The sequence below is a fragment of the Bombina bombina genome, chromosome 2 (genome assembly GCF_027579735.1).
Source record: "Bombina bombina isolate aBomBom1 chromosome 2, aBomBom1.pri, whole genome shotgun sequence".
In the NCBI taxonomy this organism is placed as follows: Eukaryota; Metazoa; Chordata; class Amphibia; order Anura; family Bombinatoridae; genus Bombina; species Bombina bombina.
This window is the reverse complement of record NC_069500.1, coordinates 689685061-689707296: the sequence shown is the minus strand read 5'-3', so window position 1 is coordinate 689707296 and position 22236 is coordinate 689685061. Positions and strand designations below refer to the sequence as shown.

At 38.3% G+C, this 22236-nt stretch overlaps 1 protein-coding gene across 1 annotated transcript in view; it reads right to left on the bottom strand.

Annotated features, from left to right (window-relative positions):
* SVEP1 (sushi, von Willebrand factor type A, EGF and pentraxin domain containing 1) overlaps positions 1 to 22236 on the bottom strand; it is an 802056-nt gene that overhangs the window by 49323 nt on the left and 730497 nt on the right. Inside the window, exons 47-48 of the mRNA XM_053702672.1 lie at positions 21991 to 22161; positions 2278 to 2373 (exon numbers count right to left, since the gene is read on the bottom strand). Of these exons, the coding sequence (XP_053558647.1) occupies positions 2278 to 2373; positions 21991 to 22161 (267 nt within the window). The remainder of the gene's footprint in view (positions 1 to 2277; positions 2374 to 21990; positions 22162 to 22236) is intronic.

The following is a 22236-nucleotide window of genomic DNA, read 5'->3' as shown; positions in this document are numbered from 1 at the left end:
TCTGCCGAATGATGACATCACTATCTGGACTGCATATGGCATCCAATCACAAAAGGTTCACTAGTTGGATTCATTAGACTGTCAATGCTATTCAGTAGAGTGCCTAGATGTAGCCCAGATCATGATATCATCAGTGGGTGGAGCTTGGCAGCCATTTCAAAGTGGCCAGAAACAATATTCATTTTAAAATAGCTTTTTTACTGTTCCTGCTGCATGATATAGAAAGGGAAGCAGAAGACTATTTGCAGCTTAATCTAAGGTAAGATTTTAAGATGACTAAGGTGTAAACAGTCCCTTTAAGCTTTTTTCTTCATCTTCAAATGATGTCTGCAAATAAATTAAAGATATGCACACAAGCAGGGTCGGCTCCAAGGGGGGGGCATTGGGGGGCAATGACCACCCAAATAAAACGATGTGCCCCCTCAAAAAATATTCATTTGATCATACACTTTAAAAATAATAAATAAAATAATGAATTGTTATGTAATGCTGTATGCTGGGGGCGGAGTTAGCCCCCAAACTGTGAGGTTGCATCACAAATCTGCAAAGAGCTCTGTGCCTTAACCTCTTATTTGGAATTGGAAGTTAATTAGAGACTTTTTGGATTTGTCTTTAACCCTATTAATTTTACCTAACTATCGTGAGTTACTAATTTTCTTAAACAATAGACCATGATAACAATATGATTGTATCATATAAATATAAGTCTATAAATTACTACCGGCTTCTATCGACACCTCAAAACTGCACTGTGATCTTAGGCCGGACCTAAGATCACAGTGCACTTTTGAGGCGTCAATAGAAGCCGGTAGCCATTTATTGACTTATATTTATATGATACAATCATATTCTTATAGGTTCACAGTACATAGGTTGTATTAAGTAGCCTGATATCCGTTAGTTATTGCGAAACAGGTATAGCTAAATCTAATCTAGAAAATTACCAGTACCTGAAAACCTAGTATCCTCACTGCTATTGCAAACAAAGAGGTTAATTGGATTGGGGGATTTGGGTGCATGGCTGTTTAGGGGACATGATTGAGATTTGAGAATTAGTTTAAGGGTTTTGGATCATGGTGATTAAGGGGTGAATTGATTTTAAGGAGCTATTGCACTGGGGGTTTCAAGTTTAATGGCTCTGTTTTAGTGCAATGCATAGGATTTAGACTTTCCTTTTACCTAGTGATTTAGCACATATTCTCCAAATGTTAATAGTGGGGGATAAGCCAGCCAGAAGCTACACTTTCCTGCAGAATATGTAGGTCTGCTCTTATTTTGACTCTCATACATGCTTTGTAAATGCGTGCCCCCTTGTGAAAAAAATGCCCCCCAATTTCATTCGTTCTGGAGCCGACCCTGCACACAAGGCAATGCTTTGCTACAACAAATACTTCCATACTGAGCATTTCATTGAAGTGCAAGCCTTCCCAAATAAATGGTACTGAAGAACGTTTGCACTTAGCCGAAATGTGTTGGGAATAAGCTTCTGGAAGAAAAATAAATTGATGGATCATGCACATTTCCTATTTGAGTTTAATGCCATTATTTGTGGTGACAACTATAGTGCTATATGTACCTCTCTTAAATTTATTCACAAGCAACACTGGAGGAGGAATGGATCTGAACATATCCACAGCATGGTTAAGGCAATGATATTACGTTAGTGCATAAGAAGAATTCTCCTTTCCTTACATTTCTTTGCAATATCACACTATTGTTATTCTTTGAGATTGTTTATACTACCATTAGTATGAATACTTTTTCTGGCCTTCTGAAAGGTAGAAGGAATGGCTTGCCCACAATTTTGTTTAGGCACAATTGGCACAAATAAAGTTTCATACGCTCAAAATAGGTGGATAACCTGTGAAAAAAAAGTGATTTCAAGTAAATTTGTTATTGTTGAAGAGCACTAAGTGGGTGAAAACATATTTAAGAATTGGTAGAATACAGACTATATATATTAGATATGATAAGATGAGCATGTTTAGCCGCAGCCCTTCCAGCATGAATTAGAAGTTGAGAAATATTGATATTTATGGTCATTGGGCCAGAATTCAGCAAGTTTACATTGTTGCTGTAAGTACCCTATACAGTGAGCATCCCTTTTAGTAAAAGGAAATTAAACTTGACCTTACCCAGACCAGTGATAATAAAGTCCTCTTCTAGATAATGGAGTCCTAAGTGACATTTATATATTGTATTTTTTGGTAAAATATAGTATTATACAGTTACATGTTCAAAATAAACATTTTTGGCAAAAGAAATATCAGTACTTACGTTCTTCACATAGACGGCCCATCCAACCTTCTGGGCATGAACATGCATTGGGTCTTTCACAAACTCCACCATTCTGGCAAGGAAATCTGCATACAGCTAGAGAAAAAGGTATTGAATGGTCAGTATATTGAATGTGCAATTGATATTTGGTCTTGGCCAGTTATTGCTTTTACAAATAAGTGCACACTGCATGTATACATACAGATATCTGTATTAAACATACTAAAATAAATTTCTGAGCTTAAAGTGAATGTAAATTTTGATGCTAAAGTGCCCAGTTTTTAAAACTTTGATTAAAAACAGGGGCACTTTAATTCATCAAAATTTACATTTCACTCCTGTTGTGTAAAAAAACTTACCTTTTAATCTTCACAGCAGCTCCAGCTTCCTTCAGTCTCACAAGCCATTTCTGGTGTCAGAAATGATTGATAGGTCATCCTCCTATCACAGCTCCTCCCCTGGGGGATTCAGTGTCTGATTCACTGCTGTGATTGGAGGAATCCGGATGCCTCATTTTAGACCCAGGAAGAGGCTTTGAAACGGGTGGAGGAAGATGGAGCTGCTGTGAAGATTAAAAGGTAAGTTTTTTTTCACAACAGGAGTGAAATGAAAATTTTGATGAATTAAAGTGCCCTTGTTTTTAATCGAAGTTTTAAAAACCGGGCACTTTAGCATAAAAGTTTACATTCACTTTAAAGGGAAAGAAAAGTGGTGCATTGCGTATAATATATCACTACCAGTTCTTTTTTTGCTTATGCACATTTTTATAACATTTACAGTGAAATCTTGCAATAACCCATAGAAGAAAACATATATTCAGCTTGAAAAGTCTAAAGTTTGCAATATATAACCTGCCAGTGAATAAAAAGTGATGTGGTCTTATTATATTGTTATTGTGATAATAGCATTGAGCTTTATTTAAATAAATATGTTTATTTTATTGATATCACTGTGTATGACAATTATAATATTAAGCCCGTTCAACCCAACCCCCACCACTATTAAACCCACAGCAATTACATCCCTACCGAGGATCACTTAGCTTGTATACTTTTTTTTTTTTTTTTTATAATTTATTTATTGAGGAAATACAATAAAAACAACTCAGTATGAAACAGCTCTTGTAAGTCAGTACATATCTTTTAGGCATATGAGTGTATGAAATGTAGTTTGAAATATAAGCTATCCAAATAAAGTGGAATTTCAAACAAACAAAAGTTTGTATTATAGAATTTATCTTTGATTTCACAAACTAAATCCAGATCAATAGTATATCCTAATAGCACTCCTAGACTATAGCTTCCTCATTTTTTCTTATAAGTATGGCCTAGATCAATCTCCTCAAATCAAAGAGGCCACGCTCAGGTCTCTAGTCACTAGAATATATGTTTCAAAAGGGAGGAGAACAAAACTGTCATTAAAGAGTATAGGGAGGGGAATATTATGGGCCGCTACATTGCATCAGACATATGATAAGTTACAGGAAAATGCTATGGAATCTGTGTTCCTTAGTTTACAGTAGTAAACCAATACTAAGGGAAAACCCTTAAGGGGGAAAACGGAGCCAATCAACTTATAAAGTAAAACTAGTCAACTGAAACTGTGAGGGAAGGGAATCTACAGCCGACATATGTAGCATAGATATTGAATGCGAGGAGAAGGACATTTGAGGGCCATCCAGCTTGTATACTTTTACCACAACTTAAATCACCACTTTTTGACCCTTTAAGCCATACCTCCCCAAACCGATTAACCCTTAATGTAACCTATCCCACAACTATTAACTTTTAGACATTGGGGCCGAATTTTCAAGCTCCAAATAGAGCTTGATGCCCCTGTTTCCGCGTGAGCCTTCAGGCTCACTGGAAACAGCAATTATGAAGCAGCAGTCTTAAGACTGCTGCTCCATAACTGGTCCTGCCGCTCTGAGGCTGCAGACATCAATCCGTCCGATTCTATACGATCGGGCTGATTGACACCCCCTGCTTAAATCTGCAGGAGGCAGCATTGCACAAGCAGGTCACAAGGACTGCTTGTGCAATGATAAATGCCGACAGCTGTATGCACAGCTGTATGCTGTCGACATTCATCCGCTGAGCGGATCATATAGGAACAGACCGATGATAAATTAGCCCCATGGACTCAATTATTAGCCTATAAACACCTACCACACCATCCCTATTAATATGCCTATTAATCCTTTCTGTAAACCCCAAAATGATTAAAACATTCCACCCCACCAAACCTTAAAGGAACCCTTTACATGAGCTCCCCAGCACTCTAAGAACCCACCACCAAATATAAGACAACTATAAAAACTAACATTGCACATTTCAACCTATCATAATCCAGAATGCAGAGACCTTCATTTCCAGTCTCTACCCAACACTGCTAAAAGAGTACCAAGTGTTTTGTCTTGTCACTACTGTATGATTCCTCTAATAATTTTAGAAAGGTAAATATGGGCTGTAGAGCTGTTTAGTTTTGCAGAGGTCTGTATGTGAAGGAGAGACCCATACATTGTTATATAATGCTAAAAAAATACCCTATTTTGCATGATTTCTCTCCATGCTGGCAAGTTTTTGATCATCTGGCCCTTAGTCATCACTAGTCTGGGCCAGGTGAAGTTTAATTTAACTGAACATTGGGAGGTCTCAGTTCTGACACTGAACCTTACCAATCAAGATTGTTATCAAAACATAGGGAAACTGAACCAGGTTGGGAACAAGGGCTCTGAATTAACCTAAATAAAAACACTTTTAAGAAGGGTGTTTGAAATAAGTACTTTCTATAATCTTATAGATGTTGAAGGTTCACTAGGCACAGCAGTGTTTGAGCTGAGTGTAGTGGAATCTGAGAGATATGAGTTTAAATGGTGTTAATACCAGTGTGGTGCTGTTCCTGAGCTCAGCATAGCTGGTGACTGGTGGCTACCCACATATGCTGCTTCTAATTGGCTCACTGGCCACTTCCAGCTCACGTGGAAGTGCATTGCCAGTTTTTGTATTAAACATATAGTAAAGGTAAATAGTAACTGTGTTTGACTCCATTAAAGGTAAAAAATAATTTACTTCCCTCAAGGACAACTGCAGCCTCCCATAGTCTGTCTAAAAACTGTTCATAAAAATATCATATTTTATTCAGACAATTTATAAACCTTTTACCATAAGTTTTGATAGAAGAGTAAGTGTAGGATTTTTAAGTTTATATTTGATGGGTGATGTTAAAGTGTAAATAATAAGTGTAAATAATAAAGTAAGCATGGTAATTTTGGCTTAAATAGCAGACTTTAGCCGATATGTAATATAGCTCTTTTTAAACTTTATAACTGCTATTAAAAAAGAAGGCATTTGACTGTTTAAAAGCTAATTTCTGTACAATAAATATTTTTATCCAAAGTCTTGAAGTTGCCGCGCATGAGTCTTTTGCTTGCACTCTAACTTTTGTAATACCAGCGTTAACCTGGGAGTACTAATGTTTTATCTTGAGAGCAGTTTGCGGTCATGAGCGATAACAATTTATTTCTCCCCTTGTAATCTAGGTCCATATATTTCTGAAAATCTGATTGATGCAGAAATTCGGCAAGTATGAATTTAAAAGTGTGAAATTCATCATAATGTTGGATGATAGGAATGAAGACGGGATTATGCCTATCACCATGTACACCATGTACAGTAACCAAACTACATTTGGAAATATACTTACATGATTTTTTGAATACAATATTACAGAAGACACATGACCTTGTGTATTTATCATCAGAGGTAGGTGTAATGTCTGTAGTTATTCCTCTGTAACTAAGGGCATCTGACTTACCAGAATCCCTTGGGTGCTATAGGTACTAAACAATAAACTACGACCTCCTGAGAACACTGGTTACACAGATAGTTTCTTATTAATTATTCATAGAGTGACACTGAACACTGAATTGCTTTTATAATCTGAACCTTGCTTGTATTATCCTACTTTAAAAAATGACATCTTCTTTATCTTTAAAGATTTTTTTTTTCTTTATTTTGTTTTTATCACTTGTATTGGATGCCGTGTATCTGATTTGTACGCCTACTGTTTTCACTTGAATTTTCTCTGCATGATTTATAAGAAGCTACAGTATTTCATAATAGCTTTTGTGTATGAACCTAACGCCCTCATCTGCATTCCAAGGAGTTTTAGCAATCAGGTAATATATTTCCATAAAACATTGCTTCTCTGATTATAATTAAAATAGATATGGAAACACGTTTCACTGGAAATATATCCAGCATTTTTTGTATTGCTGTCAGATTATGTACACACAAATATAAGATATTAGTTGAAAACACACTAAGGCCTAGATTTGGAGTTCGGCGGTAGCCGTCAAAACCAGCGTTAGAGGCTCCTAACGCTGGTTTTGGCCGCCCGCTGGTATTTGGAGTCAGTGATTAAAGGGTCTAACGCTCACTTTTCAGCCGCGACTTTTCCATACCGCAGATCCCCCTACGCCATTTGCGTAGCCTATCTTTTCAATGGGATCTTTCTAACGCCGGTATTTAGAGTCGTTTCTGAAGTGAGCGTTAGAGCTCTAACGCCAAAATTCCAGCCGCCTGAAAATAGCAGGAGTTAAGAGCTTTCTGGGCTAACGCCGGTTTATAAAGCTCTTAACTACTGTACCCTAAAGTACACTAACACCCATAAACTACCTATGTACCCCTAAACCGAGCTCCCCCCACATCGCCGCCACTCGATTAAAATTTTTAACCCCTAATCTGCCGACCGCCACCTACGTTATACTTATGTACCCCTAATCTGCTGCCCCTAACCCCGCCGACCCCTATATTATATTTCTTAACCCCTAACTTGCCCCCCACAACGTCGCCGCAAGCTACTTAAAATAATTAACCCCTAATCTTCCGACCGCAAATCGCCGCCACCTACGTTATCCCTATGTACCCCTAATCTGCTACCCCTAACATCGCCGACCCCTATATTATATTTATTAACCCCTAATCTGCCCCCCTCAACGTCGCCGACACCTGCCTACACTTATTAACCCCTAATCTGCCGAGCGGACCTGAGCGCTACTATAATAAAGTTATTAACCCCTAATCCGCCTCACTAACCCTATCATAAATAGTATTAACCCTTAATCTGCCCTCCCTAACATCGCCGACACCTAACTTCAATTATTAACCCCTAATCTGCCGACCGGAGCTCACCGCTATTCTAATAAATGTATTAACCCCTAAAGCTAAGTCTAACCCTAACACTAACACCCCCCTAAGTTAAATATAATTTTTATCTAACGAAATAAATTAACTCTTATTAAATAAATGATTCCTATTTAAAGCTAAATACTTACCTGTAAAATACATCCTAATATAGCTACAATATAAATTATAATTATATTATAGCTATTTTAGGATTAATATTTATTTTACAGGTAACTTTGTAATTATTTTAACCAGGTACAATAGCTATTAAATAGTTAAGAACTATTTAATAGTTACCTAGTTAAAATAATAACAAAATTACCTGTAAAATAAGTCCTAACCTAAGATATAATTAAACCTAACACTACCCTATCAATAAAATAATTAAATAAACTACCTACAATTACCTACAATTAACCTAACACTACACTATCAATAAATTAATTAAACACAATTGCTAAAAAAAAATACAATTAAATAAACTAGCTAAAGTACAAAAAATAAAAAAGATCTAAGTTACAGAAAATAAAAAAATATTTACAAACATAATAAAAATATTACAACAATTTTAAACTAATTACACCTACTCTAAGCCCCCTAATAAAATAACAAAGCCCCCCAAAATAAAAAATTCCATACCCTATTCTAAATTAAAAAAGTTACAAGCTCTTTTACCTTACCAGCCCTGAACAGGGCCCTTTGCGGGGCTTGCCCCAAGAATTTCAGCTCTTTTGCCTGTAAAAAAAACATACAATACCCCCCCCCCCCAACATTACAACCCACCACCCACATACCCCTAATCTAACCCAAACCCCCCTTAAATAAACCTAACACTAAGCCCCTGAAGATCTTCCTACCTTGTCTTCACCATACCAGGTTCACCGATCCGTCCTGAAGAGCTCCTCCGATGTCCTGATCCAAGCCCAAGCGGGGGCTGAAGAGGTCCATGATCCGGTCAAAGTCTTCATCCAAGCGGGGCAGAAGAGGATCTTCCATCCGATTGAAGTCATCATCCAGGCGGCATCTTCGATCTTCTTCCATCCGGAGCGAAGCGGCAGGATCCTGAAGACATCCAGCGCGGAACATCCATCCGGACCGACGACTGAACGACGAATGACTGTTCCTTTAAGGGACGTCATCCAAGATGGCGTCCCTCGAATTCCGATTGGCTGATAGGATTCTATCAGCCAATCGGAATTAAGGTAGGAATTTTCTGATTGGCTGATGGAATCAGCCAATCAGAATCAAGTTCAATCCGATTGGCTGATCCAATCAGCCAATCAGATTGAGCTCGCATTCTATTGGCTGTTCCGATCAGCCAATAGAATGCGAGCTCAATCTGATTGGCTGATTGGATCGGCCAATCGGATTGAACTAGATTCTGATTGGCTGATTCCATCAGCCAATCAGAAAATTCCTACCTTAATTCCGATTGGCTGATAGAATCCTATCAGCCAATCGGAATTCGAGGGACGCCATCTTGGATGACGTCCCTTAAAGGAACAGTCATTCGTCGTTCAGTCGTCGGTCCGGATGGATGTTCCGCGCTGGATGTCTTCAGGATCCTGCCGCTTCGCTCCGGATGGAAGAAGATCGAAGATGCCGCCTGGATGATGACTTCAATCGGATGGAAGATCCTCTTCTGCCCCGCTTGGATGAAGACTTTGACCGGATCATGGACCTCTTCAGCCCCCGCTTGGGCTTGGATCAGGACATCGGAGGAGCTCTTCAGGACGGATCGGTGAACCTGGTATGGTGAAGACAAGGTAGGAAGATCTTCAGGGGCTTAGTGTTAGGTTTATTTAAGGGGGGTTTGGGTTAGATTAGGGGTATGTGGGTGGTGGGTTGTAATGTTGGGGGGGGGGGTATTGTATGTTTTTTTTTACAGGCAAAAGAGCTGAAATTCTTGGGGCATGCCCCACAAAGGGCCCTGTTCAGGGCTGGTAAGGTAAAAGAGCTTGTAACTTTTTTAATTTAGAATAGGGTAGGGAATTTTTTATTTTGGGGGGCTTTGTTATTTTATTTGGGGGCTTAGAGTAGGTGTAATTAGTTTAAAATTGTTGTAATATTTTTATTATGTTTGTAAATATTTTTTTATTTTCTGTAACTTAGATCTTTTTTATTTTTTGTACTTTAGCTAGTTTATTTAATTGTATTTTTTTTTAGCAATTGTGTTTAATTAATTTATTGATAGTGTAGTGTTAGGTTAATTGTAGGTAATTGTAGGTAGTTTATTTAATTATTTTATTGATAGGGTAGTGTTAGGTTTAATTATATCTTAGGTTAGGACTTATTTTACAGGTAATTTTGTTATTATTTTAACTAGGTAACTATTAAATAGTTCTTAACTATTTAATAGCTATTGTACCTGGTTAAAATAATTACAAAGTTACCTGTAAAATAAATATTAATCCTAAAATAGCTATAATATAATTATAATTTATATTGTAGCTATATTAGGATGTATTTTACAGGTAAGTATTTAGCTTTAAATAGGAATCATTTATTTAATAAGAGTTAATTTATTTCGTTAGATAAAAATTATATTTAACTTAGGGGGGTGTTAGTGTTAGGGTTAGACTTAGCTTTAGGGGTTAATACATTTATTAGAATAGCGGTGAGCTCCGGTCGGCAGATTAGGGGTTAATAATTGAAGTTAGGTGTCGGCGATGTTAGGGAGGGCAGATTAGGGGTTAATACTATTTATTATAGGGTTAGTGAGGCGGGTTAGGGGTTCATAACTTTATTATAGTAGCGCTCAGGTCCGCTCGGCAGATTAGGGGTTAATAAGTGTAAGCAGGTGGAGGCGACGTTGAGGGGGGCAGATTAGGGGTTAATAAATATAATATAGGGGTCGGCGATGTTAGGGCAGCAGATTAGGGGTACATAGGGATAACGTAGGTTGCGGCGGTTTACGGAGCGGCAGATTAGGGGTTTAAAAAAATATGCAGGGGTCAGCGATAGCGGGGGCGGCAGATTAGGGGTTAATAAGTGTAAGGTTAGGGGTGTTTAGACTCGGGGTACATGTTAGAGTGTTAGGTGCAGACGTAGGAAGTGTTTCCCCATAGGAAACAATGGGGCTGCGTTAGGAGCTGAACGCTGCTTTTTTGCAGGTGTTAGGTTTTTTTTCAGCTCAAACAGCCCCATTGTTTCCTATGGGAGAATCGTGCACGAGCACGTTTTTGAGGCCGGCCGCGTCCGTAAGCAACTCTGGTATCGAGAGTTGCATTTGCGGTAAAAATGCTCTACGCTCCTTTTTTGGAGCCTAACGCAGCATTTGATTAAACTCTCGATACCAGAGTTAAATTTATGGTGCGGCCAGAAAAAAGCCAGCGGAGCGTTAGCAGCCCTTTTACCGCCGAACTCCAAATCTAGGCCTTAGTGAATTATAATGGGTTATATTGTCAAATAGCAATGGCATTTATTTTAAGAATTAGTCATAAAATAACTCATTAATGAGCCTTCTTTGCAATAATCTTTAGCATATGCTATATTCCTGTGTCATGATAGTGTTCCTAGTTCTATGCTAGCAAATAATTTGATGATTTTGTGTACAATAAATATGATTAACAATGAATATGCAGCAACAGATTGCTGCTATAAATTATGATGTGACCAGTCTATTTTTTTAATTGCTCTTAATTTTTATAACAAATAATCTAAGCATTGCAATTAAAAGTGAAGTTAAATGTAACTTTTATATATATATATATATGTATTAAACATTTCTATTAAAAGACTATTCAATCGCATAAGAAGGCTTTTGTGAAACATTTTGCAGGGTTTTCAAATCCAAAATCATTCTAATACATTAAAAAACACAGGTATTCTGTAGTTCTCAAGTGTCTTTACAATGACACGAGCCATTTTTACCAGCATTTTTGTAGTTTTCTATGTCAGCTGAATTGACCTCTTGAAAATCTATTTTCAATTCTATTGCATTGCGCAGCTTGGTTTTTCATAATGACATTTAGAGAATATTTTGAATTTACAGAGGCATAATCATGGATGCTGGTGCTTTTATTTTTTTACTCAAATGATATTTTATTAATGCTCAGTTCTAATTAAAGCATATTTTCTCATATTTACTGATAATGACAGTCACTCAAACTCAGTTAATGTTTAGATAAACTTCCTGGTTTTAAAAGAAATGAAATAACATTCAGCCAGATTACGAATTTTGAGCGCTTTAGGGAAATTAACGACTGCCAGCTACAGTATTTAACCTCCATATAACACTGCTATTACAAGTTTAGAAAAAGCAGGCTTGCACGGGCGATATGGTGGCGTTGAGCTCCATGCTTCACCCAAATACAAGTGCTGCTTTGACGTGCTCGTGCACGATTTCCCCATAGACATCAATGGGGAGAGCCGGCAAAAAAAAAGCCTAACACCTGCAATCAAGGAAACAAAACATCTGTAATGCAGCCCCATTGATGTCTATGGGGAAAGAAAAAGTTATGTTTAAACCTAACACCCTAACATAAAAATCACGTCTAAATACCCCATATCGGCCGCCCCTAACATCGCCGCCACCTACATTACAGTTATTAACCCCTAATATGCCCCCGACATCGCCGCCACCTACATAATGTTATTAACCCCTACTCTGTTGCCCCCGACATCGCCGCCACCTACATAATGTAATTAACCCCTAATCTGCTGCTCCTAACATCGCCGACACCTACATTACAGTTATTAAACCCTAATCTGCCGTCCTCAATGTCCCCACCACTATACTAAAAATATTAACCCCTACACCTCTCGCCTACAACATCACTAACACTAAATAAATATATTAACCCCTAAACGTAACCCTAACCCTAAGCATAACCCTAACGTAAACCCTAACACCCACTAACTTAAATATATTTAAAATAAATCTAAATAAAACTTACAATTATTACCTAAATAATTCCTATTTAAAACTAAATACATACTTACCTGTGAAATAAAACCTAAGCTAGCTACAATATAACAGTTATATTGTAGCTATTTTAGGTTTAATTTTTATTTCACAGGTAAGTTTGTATTTATTTTAACTAGACTAGTTATTAAATAGTTATTAACTATTTACTAGCTACCTAGTTAAAATAAACAACTGACTATATCTGAGAATGATTCCAGTGAGGCCTTTCTTCTGGACATTGATCTTGCAGAGTTTATTTTTTCTGCAATGCATTGAAAAGTTAAGGCAAATGTCAATATGTCAATGAAAACTTGTGTGGTTATAATTTTTACCTGGCTTTCTGTTTGTTAATTTATCCTCTATAAACACACTCTATAGAATTCAACAAATAGGTGTCTTAGAGAAGGAATTTTGTAACTTTGCCACCACAGAAATTATTTTCACACATTGTATGTATTTTTTCTTTAAACTGACATTGCTTCTTAGCATTGCTAACACTTGTTTATAATGCAACACATTTTATATGGTTAAATCTAGAACCCCTATATTAGAAAGTGTATATCTCCTTTTCCTTCTCTGTTCTTACTGTCTTACTAACCTTTTTGTTTTCTTATACATTGTTTTGATGTTTCTTGCTTTTCCCTTTTATCTGTTGCATATTTTCTAGCATTATCACTCCCCCCTCTATTAACTGACTTTTCCACTCTCCTGTCCTCTGACATACAAGTCACACTTCTCTCCCTTCACACAATATATGATACAAACCACTCATCCCCACCTCACTCCCTATCATTCTCTCTCTCACAACACTCACACTGTACTAATTTAAATAATATTTTATATACAAATGTTTATGTTAAGAGTGTATGTGTGAGTATATATACACTTTTCAATGTCAGTGGAATCAGAACTATACAACTTTGAAGATTAAAGTGCCCCTGTTTTTAAGATTATTTTTAGATACTTGGCAGTAATTTATTAAACTTTACAATAACTTTAACTAGGGCATATACATTGCAAAACTAAATATCTATTTACAATTGACATCTTAGAACTTCTTTCTGTGATGGTCTATAAAAGCCTTTTAGAATTTACCCAATCATAAAACAAATTATATAGATGACCTGAAAAACAGAATTTATGCTTACCTGATAAATTACTTTCTCCAACGGTGTGTCCGGTCCACGGCGTCATCCTTACTTGTGGGATATTCTCTTCCCCAACAGGAAATGGCAAAGAGTCCCAGCAAAGCTGGCCATATAGTCCCTCCTAGGCTCCGCCCACCCCAGTCATTCGACCGACGGACAGGAGGAAATATATATAGGAGAAACCATATGGTACCGTGGTGACTGTAGTTAGAGAAAATAATTCATCAGACCTGATTAAAAAACCAGGGCGGGCCGTGGACCGGACACACCGTTGGAGAAAGTAATTTATCAGGTAAGCATAAATTCTGTTTTCTCCAACATTGGTGTGCCCGGTCCACGGCGTCATCCTTACTTGTGGGAACCAATACCAAAGCTTTAGGACACGGATGAAGGGAGGGAGCAAATCAGGTTACCTAAACGGAAGGCACCACAGCTTGCAAAACCTTTCTCCCAAAAATAGCCTCCGAAGAAGCAAAAGTATCAAATTTGTAAAATTTGGCAAAAGTGTGCAGTGAAGACCAAGTCGCTGCCTTACATATCTGGTCAACAGAAGCCTCGTTCTTGAAGGCCCAGGTGGAAGCCACAGCCCTAGTGGAGTGAGCTGTGATTCTTTCAGGAGGCTGCCGTCCGGCAGTCTCATAAGCCAATCGGATGATGCTTTTAAGCCAAAAGGAAAGAGAGGTAGAAGTCGCTTTTTGACCTCTCCTTTTACCAGAATAGACAACAAACAAAGAAGATGTTTGTCTGAAATCTTTTGTAGCCTCTAAATAGAATTTTAGAGCACGGACTACGTCCAAATTGTGTAACAAACGTTCCTTCTTTGAAACTGGATTCGGACATAAAGAAGGTACAACTATCTCCTGGTTAATATTCTTGTTAGAAACAACCTTCGGAAGAAAACCAGGCTTAGTACGCAAAACCACCTTATCTGCATGGAACACCAGATAGGGCGGAGAACACTGCAGAGCAGATAACTCTGAAACTCTTCTAGCTGAAGAAATAGCAACCAAAAACAAAACTTTCCAAGATAGTAACAATATCTATGGAATGTAAAGGTTCAAACGGAACCCCTTGAAGAACTGAAAGAACTAGATTTAGACTCTAGGGAGGAGTCAAAGGTCTGTAAACAGGCTTGATCCTAACCAGAGCCTGAACAAATGCTTGAACATCTGGCACAGCTGCCAGTCTTTTGTGTAGTAAGACAGATAAAGCAGAGATCTGTCCCTTTAGAGAACTTGCAGATAATCCTTTCTCCAAACCTTCTTGTAGAAAGGAGAGAATCTTAGGAATTTTTATCTTATCCCATGGGAATCCTTTGGATTCACACCAACAGATATATTTTTTCCATATTTTATGGTAAATCTTTCTAGTTACCGGTTTTCTGGCCTGAACCAGAGTATCTATCACAGAATCTGAAAACCCACGCTTCGATAGAATCAAGCGTTCAATCTCCAAGCCGTCAGCTGGAGGGAGACCAGATTTGGATGTTCGAATGGACCCTGAACAAGAAGGTCCTGTCTCAAAGGTAGCTTCCATGGTGGAGCCGAAGACATATTCACCAGGTCTGCATACCAAGTCCTGCGTGGCCACGCAGGAGCTATCAAGATCACCGAGGCCCTCTCCTGATTGATCCTGGCTACCAGCCTGGGAATGAGAGGAAACGGTGGAAATACATAAGCTAGGTTGAAGGTCCAAGGTGCTACTAGTGCATCTACTAGAGTCGCCTTGGGATCCCTGGATCTGGACCCGTAGCAAGGAACCTTGAAGTTCTGACGAGACGCCATCAGATCCATGTCTGGGATGCCCCATAATTGAGTTATTTGGGCAAAGATCTCCGGATGGAGTTCCCACTCCCCCGGATGGAATGTCTGATGACTCAGAAAATCCGCCTCCCAGTTTTCCACACCTGGGATGTGGATCGCAGACAGGTGGCAGGAGTGATCCTCCGCCCATTGAATTATCTTGGTCACTTCTTTCATCGCCAGGGAACTCCTTGTTCCCCCCTGATGATTGTTATACGCAACGGTCGTCATGTTGTCTGATTGGAACCTTATGAATCTGGCCTTTGCTAGTTGAGGCCAAGCCCTGAGAGCATTGAATATCGCTCTGAGTTCCAGAATGTTGATCGGGAGAAGAGACTCTTCCCGAGACCATAGACCCTGAGCTTTTAGGGATTCCCAGACCGCGCCCCAGCCCACTAGACTGGCGTCGGTCGTGACAATGACCCACTCTGGTCTGCGGAAGCTCATTCCCTGGGACAGATGGTCCAGGGTCAGCCACCAACGGAGTGAATCTCTGGTCTTCTGATCTACTTGAATCATTGGAGACAAGTCTGTATAGTCCCCATTCCACTGTTTGAGCATGCACAGTTGTAATGGTCTTAGATGAATTCGTGCAAAAGGAACTATGTCCATTGTTGCAACCATCAACCCTACTACTTCCATGCACTGCGCTATGGAAGGACGAGGAACAGAATGAAGCACTTGACAAGAGCTTAGAAGTTTTGATTTTCTGACCTCTGTCAGAAAAATCCTCATTTCTGAGGAATCTATTATTGTTCCCAAGAAGGGAACTCTTGTCGACGGAGAACTTTTTTCTATGTTCACCTTCCATCCGTGTGATCTGAGAAAGGCTAGAACTATGTCTGTATGAGCCTTTGCTTTTGACAGGGACGACGCTTGTATTAGAATGACATCCAAGTAAGGTACTACTGCAATGCCCCTCGGTCTTAGAACCGCTAGAAGGGACCCTAGTACCTTTGTGAAAATCCTTGGAGCAGTGGCTAACCCGAATGGGAGGGCCACAAACTGGTAATGCTTGTCCAGAAAAGCGAACCTTAGGAACTGATGATGTTCTTTGTGGATAGGAATATGTAGGTACGCATCCTTTAGATCCACGGTAGTCATAAATTGACTTTCCTGGATAGTGGGTAGAATCGTTTGAATGGTTTCCATCTTGAACGATGGTACCCTGAGAAATTTGTTTAGGATCTTCAAATCCAAAATTGGTCTGAAAGTTCCCTCTTTTTTGGGAACTACGAACAGATTGGAATAAAATCCCATTCCTTGTTCCTTTATTGGAACTGGGTGTATCACTCCCATCTTTAACAGGTCTTCTACACAAAGTAAGAATGCCTGTCTCTTTATTTGGTTTGAGGATAAGTGAGACATGTGGAACCTTCCCCTTGGGGGTAGTTCCTTGAATTCCAGGAGATAACCCTGAGAAACTATTTCTAGCACCCAGGGATCCTGAACATCTCTTGCCCAAGCCTGAGCAAAGAGAGAGAGTCTGCCCCCCACTAGATCCGGTCCCGGATCGGGGGCTACTCCTTCATGCTGTTTTGTTAGCAGCGGCAGGCTTCTTGGCCTGCTTACCCTTGTTCCAGCCTTGCATCGGTTTCCAGGCTGGTTTGGGTTGTGAGGCATTACCCTCTTGCTTAGAGGATGCAGAATTAGAGGCCGGTCCGTTCCTGAAATTGCGAAAGGGACGAAAATTAGACTTTTTTTTATCCTTGAAAGACCTATCTTGTGGAAGGGCGTGGCCCTTTCCCCCAGTGATGTCTGAAATAATCTCTTTCAATTCTGGTCCAAATTGAGTTTTACCTTTGAAAGGGATGTTAAGCAATTTTGTCTTGGATGATACATCCGCTGACCAAGACTTTAGCCAAAGCGCTCTGCGCGCCACGATAGCAAACCCTGAATTTTTTGCCGCTAATCTAGCTAATTGCAAAGCGGCATCTAAAATAAAAGAGTTAGCCAATTTAAGTGCGTGAACTCTGTCCATAACCTCCTCATATGGAGTCTCTCTACTGAGCGACTTTTCTAGTTCCTCGAACCAGAACCACGCTGCTGTAGTGACAGGAACAATGCACGAAATTGGTTGTAGAAGGTAACCTTGCTGTACAAAAATCTTTTTAAGCAAACCTTCCAATTTTTTATCCATAGGATCTTTGAAAGCACAACTATCTTCGATAGGAATAGTAGTGCGTTTGTTTAGAGTAGAAACTGCCCCCTCGACCTTAGGGACTGTCTGCCATAAGTCCTTTCTGGGGTCGACCATAGGAAATAATTTCTTAAATATAGGGGGGGGAACAAAAGGTATGCCGGGCTTTTCCCACTCCTTATTTACTATGTCCACCACCCGCTTGGGTATAGGAAAAGCGTCGGGGTGCACCGGAACCTCTAGGAACTTGTCCATCTTGCATAATTTCTCTGGAATGACCAAGTTGTCACAATCATCCAGAGTAGATAACACCTCCTTAAGCAGTGCGCGGAGATGTTCTAATTTAAATTTAAATGTCACAACATCAGGTTCAGCTTGTTGAGAAATCTTTCCTGAATCTGAGATTTCTCCATCTGACAAAACCTCCCTCATGGCCCCTTCAGATTGGTGTGAGGGTATGACAGAACAATTATCATCAGCGCCCTCCTGCTCTTCAGTGTTTAAAAAAGAGCAATCGCGCTTTCTCTGATAAGTAGGCATTTTGGATAAAATATTTGCTATGGAGTTATCCATTACAGCCGTTAATTGTTGCATGGTAATAAGCATTGGCGCACTAGATGTACTAGGGGCCTCCTGCATGGGCAAAACTGGTGTAGACACAGTAGGAGATGATGTAGTATCATGTTTACTCCCCTCATCTGAGGAATTATCTTGGGCAATTTCATTATCTGTGGCAGTACTGTCCTTACTTTGTTTGGACGCTATGGCACAATTATCACATAAATTTAAATGGGGAGACACATTGGCTTTCATACATATAGAACATAGCTTATCTGAAGGTACAGACATGTTAAATAGGCTTAAACTTGTCAACAAAGCACAAAAAACGTTTTAAAACAAAACCGTTACTGTCTCTTTAAATTTTAAACAGAAAACACTTTATTACTGAATATGTGAAAAAGTATGAAGGAATTGTTCAAAATTTACCAAAATTTCACCACAGTGTCTTAAAGCATTAATAGTATTGCACACCAAATTTCAGAGCTTTAACCCTTAAAATAACGGAACCGGAGCCGTTTATAAATTTAACCCCTATACAGTCCCAGCTATAGTCTTTGCTGAGACCCAACCAAGCCCAGAGGGGAATACGATACCAATTGACGCCTTCTAGAAGCTTTTCCAGCAATATTTAGATCCTCACACATGCATCTGCATGCCCTGCTCTCAAAAAACAACTGCGCAGTAATGGAGCGAAAATGAGGCTCAGTCTACAACTAGGAAGGCCCCCTGACTGGAAAAGGTGTCTAACACAGTGCCTGCCGTTTAATAAACGTTCCCCAAGTTTATAAATGCAAATTTTCAGCATAAATATGAATAAAATGCCCAAATAAAGCAATCGATTTAGCCCATAAAAATGTCTACCAGTTTTTTAGCCCATAATAAGCCCTTTATTCTGTTTGTTTGACTAAGAAAATGGCTTACCGGTCCCCATGAGGGGAAATGACAGCCTTCCAGCATTACATGGTCTTGTTAGAAATATGGCTAGTCATACCTTAAGCAGAAAAGTCTGCTAACTGCTTCCCCCAACTGAAGTTACTTCATCTCAACAGTCCTATGTGGAAACAGCAATCGATTTTAGTTACTGTCTGCTAAAATCATCTTCCTCTCACAAACAGAAATCTTCATCCTTTTCTGTTTCAGAGTAAATAGTACATACCAGCACTATTTTAAAATAACAAACACTTGATAGAAGAATAAAAACTACATTTAAACACCAAAAAACTCTTAACCATCTCCGTGGAGATGTTGCCTGTGCAACGGCAAAGAGAATGACTGGGGTGGGCGGAGCCTAGGAGGGACTATATGGTCAGCTTTGCTGGGACTCTTTGCCATTTCCTGTTGGGGAAGAGAATATCCCACAAGTAAGGATGACGCCGTGGACCGGACACACCAATGTTGGAGAAATATTAAATATATAACTAGGATGCTTTTAATAATTAAAATGTCAGCTCTTCTGGTGGCTTGGAAGAGCACATACATCAAATGAAAATGTTCTCACATGGCAAAGTCTAATGAATTAGAACGGAGACCAAAGAATGTATTTTTATTGTTTGATGATATCCCAAAAAGAGATGCTTAAAGGGATACTAAAGTTAAATGTGTTCTTTTATTATTGGGATAGAGCATTCAACTTTAAGCAACTTTTTAATTTACTTCTATTATCATTTTTTCTTCATTCTCTTGGTATGTTTATCTGAAAAATCATGAATGAACGCTTAAGAGCCAGCCCAATTTTTGTTCAGCACCCTGGATAGAAGTTGCTGATTGGTTGTTACATTTACCACCAAACAGCAAGCGCTACCCAGGTGCTGAACCTAAAATTGGCCGGCTTATAAGCTTTCATCCCTGCTTTTCAAATAAAGATACAAAGAGAAGAAAATTTGATATTAGGAGTAAATAAGAAAGTTGATTTGATTTGAATTGTATTCTCTATCTGAATCATGAAAAATAAATTTAGTTTAGTATCCCTTTAAAGAGATAGTAAACTTAAAAAGCAGGGTATAAAAGTGTGTAATTATTACATATGGTTCAGTATAATATGGCATGTAAACATGAATTTTTAAATCTTAAAATGTACATTTGTATAGGTCTTGTAAGATGCAGCTAACCAGCCCTCTGCATGATGTAGTTTTTAAAAATTTCTGGCAAATGGCAATGTTTTTTTTTTATGTGTGGCAAAGTGGGCAGTACAGCCAATGAGAAGCATTCTGTTTGTTTTACTGAAATCAATCATAGCACAACCACACCATTCTTATTAGGAGCATGCTGCTATTGATTTCAGCAGAGTGGACAGTACACTCCCTATTGCATGCAGCTTATAAGACCTATTGAAAAAAAATATATATTTTTTTACATGACATATTATATTGAGACACATGTAATAATTACACACATTTTTAATTAGTTAAATAATTGTTTACAATGCTGTGTTTGGTTAGTTTGCATTACTCTATTAAATGAATAGTATAGATGAAAATAAAACATTGCTCTTATCGACTTTAAGCACATATCTCTTATTTGTTACAGGAAAGTGTTGGCATTTAAGTTTGAAATATCTTCTTATGTCTAATGCAGAATAAATAAACTGCACATGCTACAGGGCACAGAATCAAAGAAAGGAACATTTGTAAAAGCTGTATTGCAACTTAAAATCCTATCAAATAAATTGTGCTTCCTAATCCTAGTGTTGACAGCATTTTGATGTCTGTTATATAAAGCTACACATAAATACAAGATCATCTACTTTTCCAATTGTTTTATAAACAGTACAACAGAGATCAAAGCTACTCTTTTGTATTAAATGAAGCACTGTTATTCTATGACAATCACAACATCTTCCTGTTGCATATTTAAAAGCTTAATTTCTGAAACTGGGACATAATGTTTTATGTGTGTGCTTTTATAAATGTTCTTTTTAACCTTCTATGTATTCTAGTGGTGGAATATGCAGTATAGCTGTATATTTAGTAGGTTACACAATCTTCAGAAGATTGTTTTTTTCAGAAATGCATTTAGTTTAGAAATACATCACCTTTGTCCTTAAAACTAAAGGAATTTACCTCTAAAATAAAATCTATCATTGCTTATAAGTCACATACAAATGGTAAGAAATATATACTACCATATATTTTTGGTCAGAAACATAGAAATTGACAGATGAGAGTATTACAACCAGTACCAGCATCAATAATTAATGAAAAATAAGTTCACTGTCAAATTGATCATTGTTGTATGCTGTTTGGAATAATTAATTAATGTTTGTTGCTATAAGTTTATCTGGGAGTCAATAAAAATAAATGTAGAGGAGAGAACTTTTCGGCAATCCATATAAATATATAGAATTTGTAACTGAGAATCAGAGACAGAGGAGAGACCCTGCTACACACACTGCGACAACGCTGCTATGCTGGCAGTGCACTGAATAAACAAACCTGTGCAGCTACTGTCGCTGAGTGCCATAGGGACAGGGCTTCTCTGCACCTTGTGACAGCTTTACTTTGTAGCTGTTTCTCCTGCACTCTTTTGTGTAGTAGTGCTGGGCCAACAGATAGTAAATAATACACATATTCACAATTTGTAAATCACATATGTGTGTCCCAGCATGCATAGCAGAAATGCAGGACCTATTGTAACCAGGCACTGGCATTGTATGTCTGTGATGGGTGGGGGGCAATGCCATAACTCAGATCTAAGTATCAGGAAGAGTAATGAGGTGGCACTGATTTCATTGTGCCTTCATTAATTGGGCCCTTTTTATCTAGTGTTTTGTTCATTACTATGAATGTATAGCACACTACATATTCATTCAGTCTATTAGTCTTTACAGAATTTAAATCTATGATAAACCAAATAATTATAAATGACAATAGTATATTTTTTCTTCATTAAGTTGTGTAAATGATATCTTACAAAATCAAATTGATTATACAGGAAACTACATGATCTTATTAGTAATGCAATCTACCTTTACAGGTTGGCGGAGCACTCCATGTCCGGTTTCCTAAACAAACACTTCTGAAGGATCCTTCTAACATGTATCCACTGTAGCAAGAATATGTCACCATGTCACCATAATGATGGTATGTACCTCGAACCATTGCATTTGGTACATAAATAGCTGGACCACAAGAAATTTCTGGAAAAAAAATAAAATTTTCTGATTCATTAGCACATTTAATTTTTGCTTTTTTTTGTTCTGTTTCTGAATTTT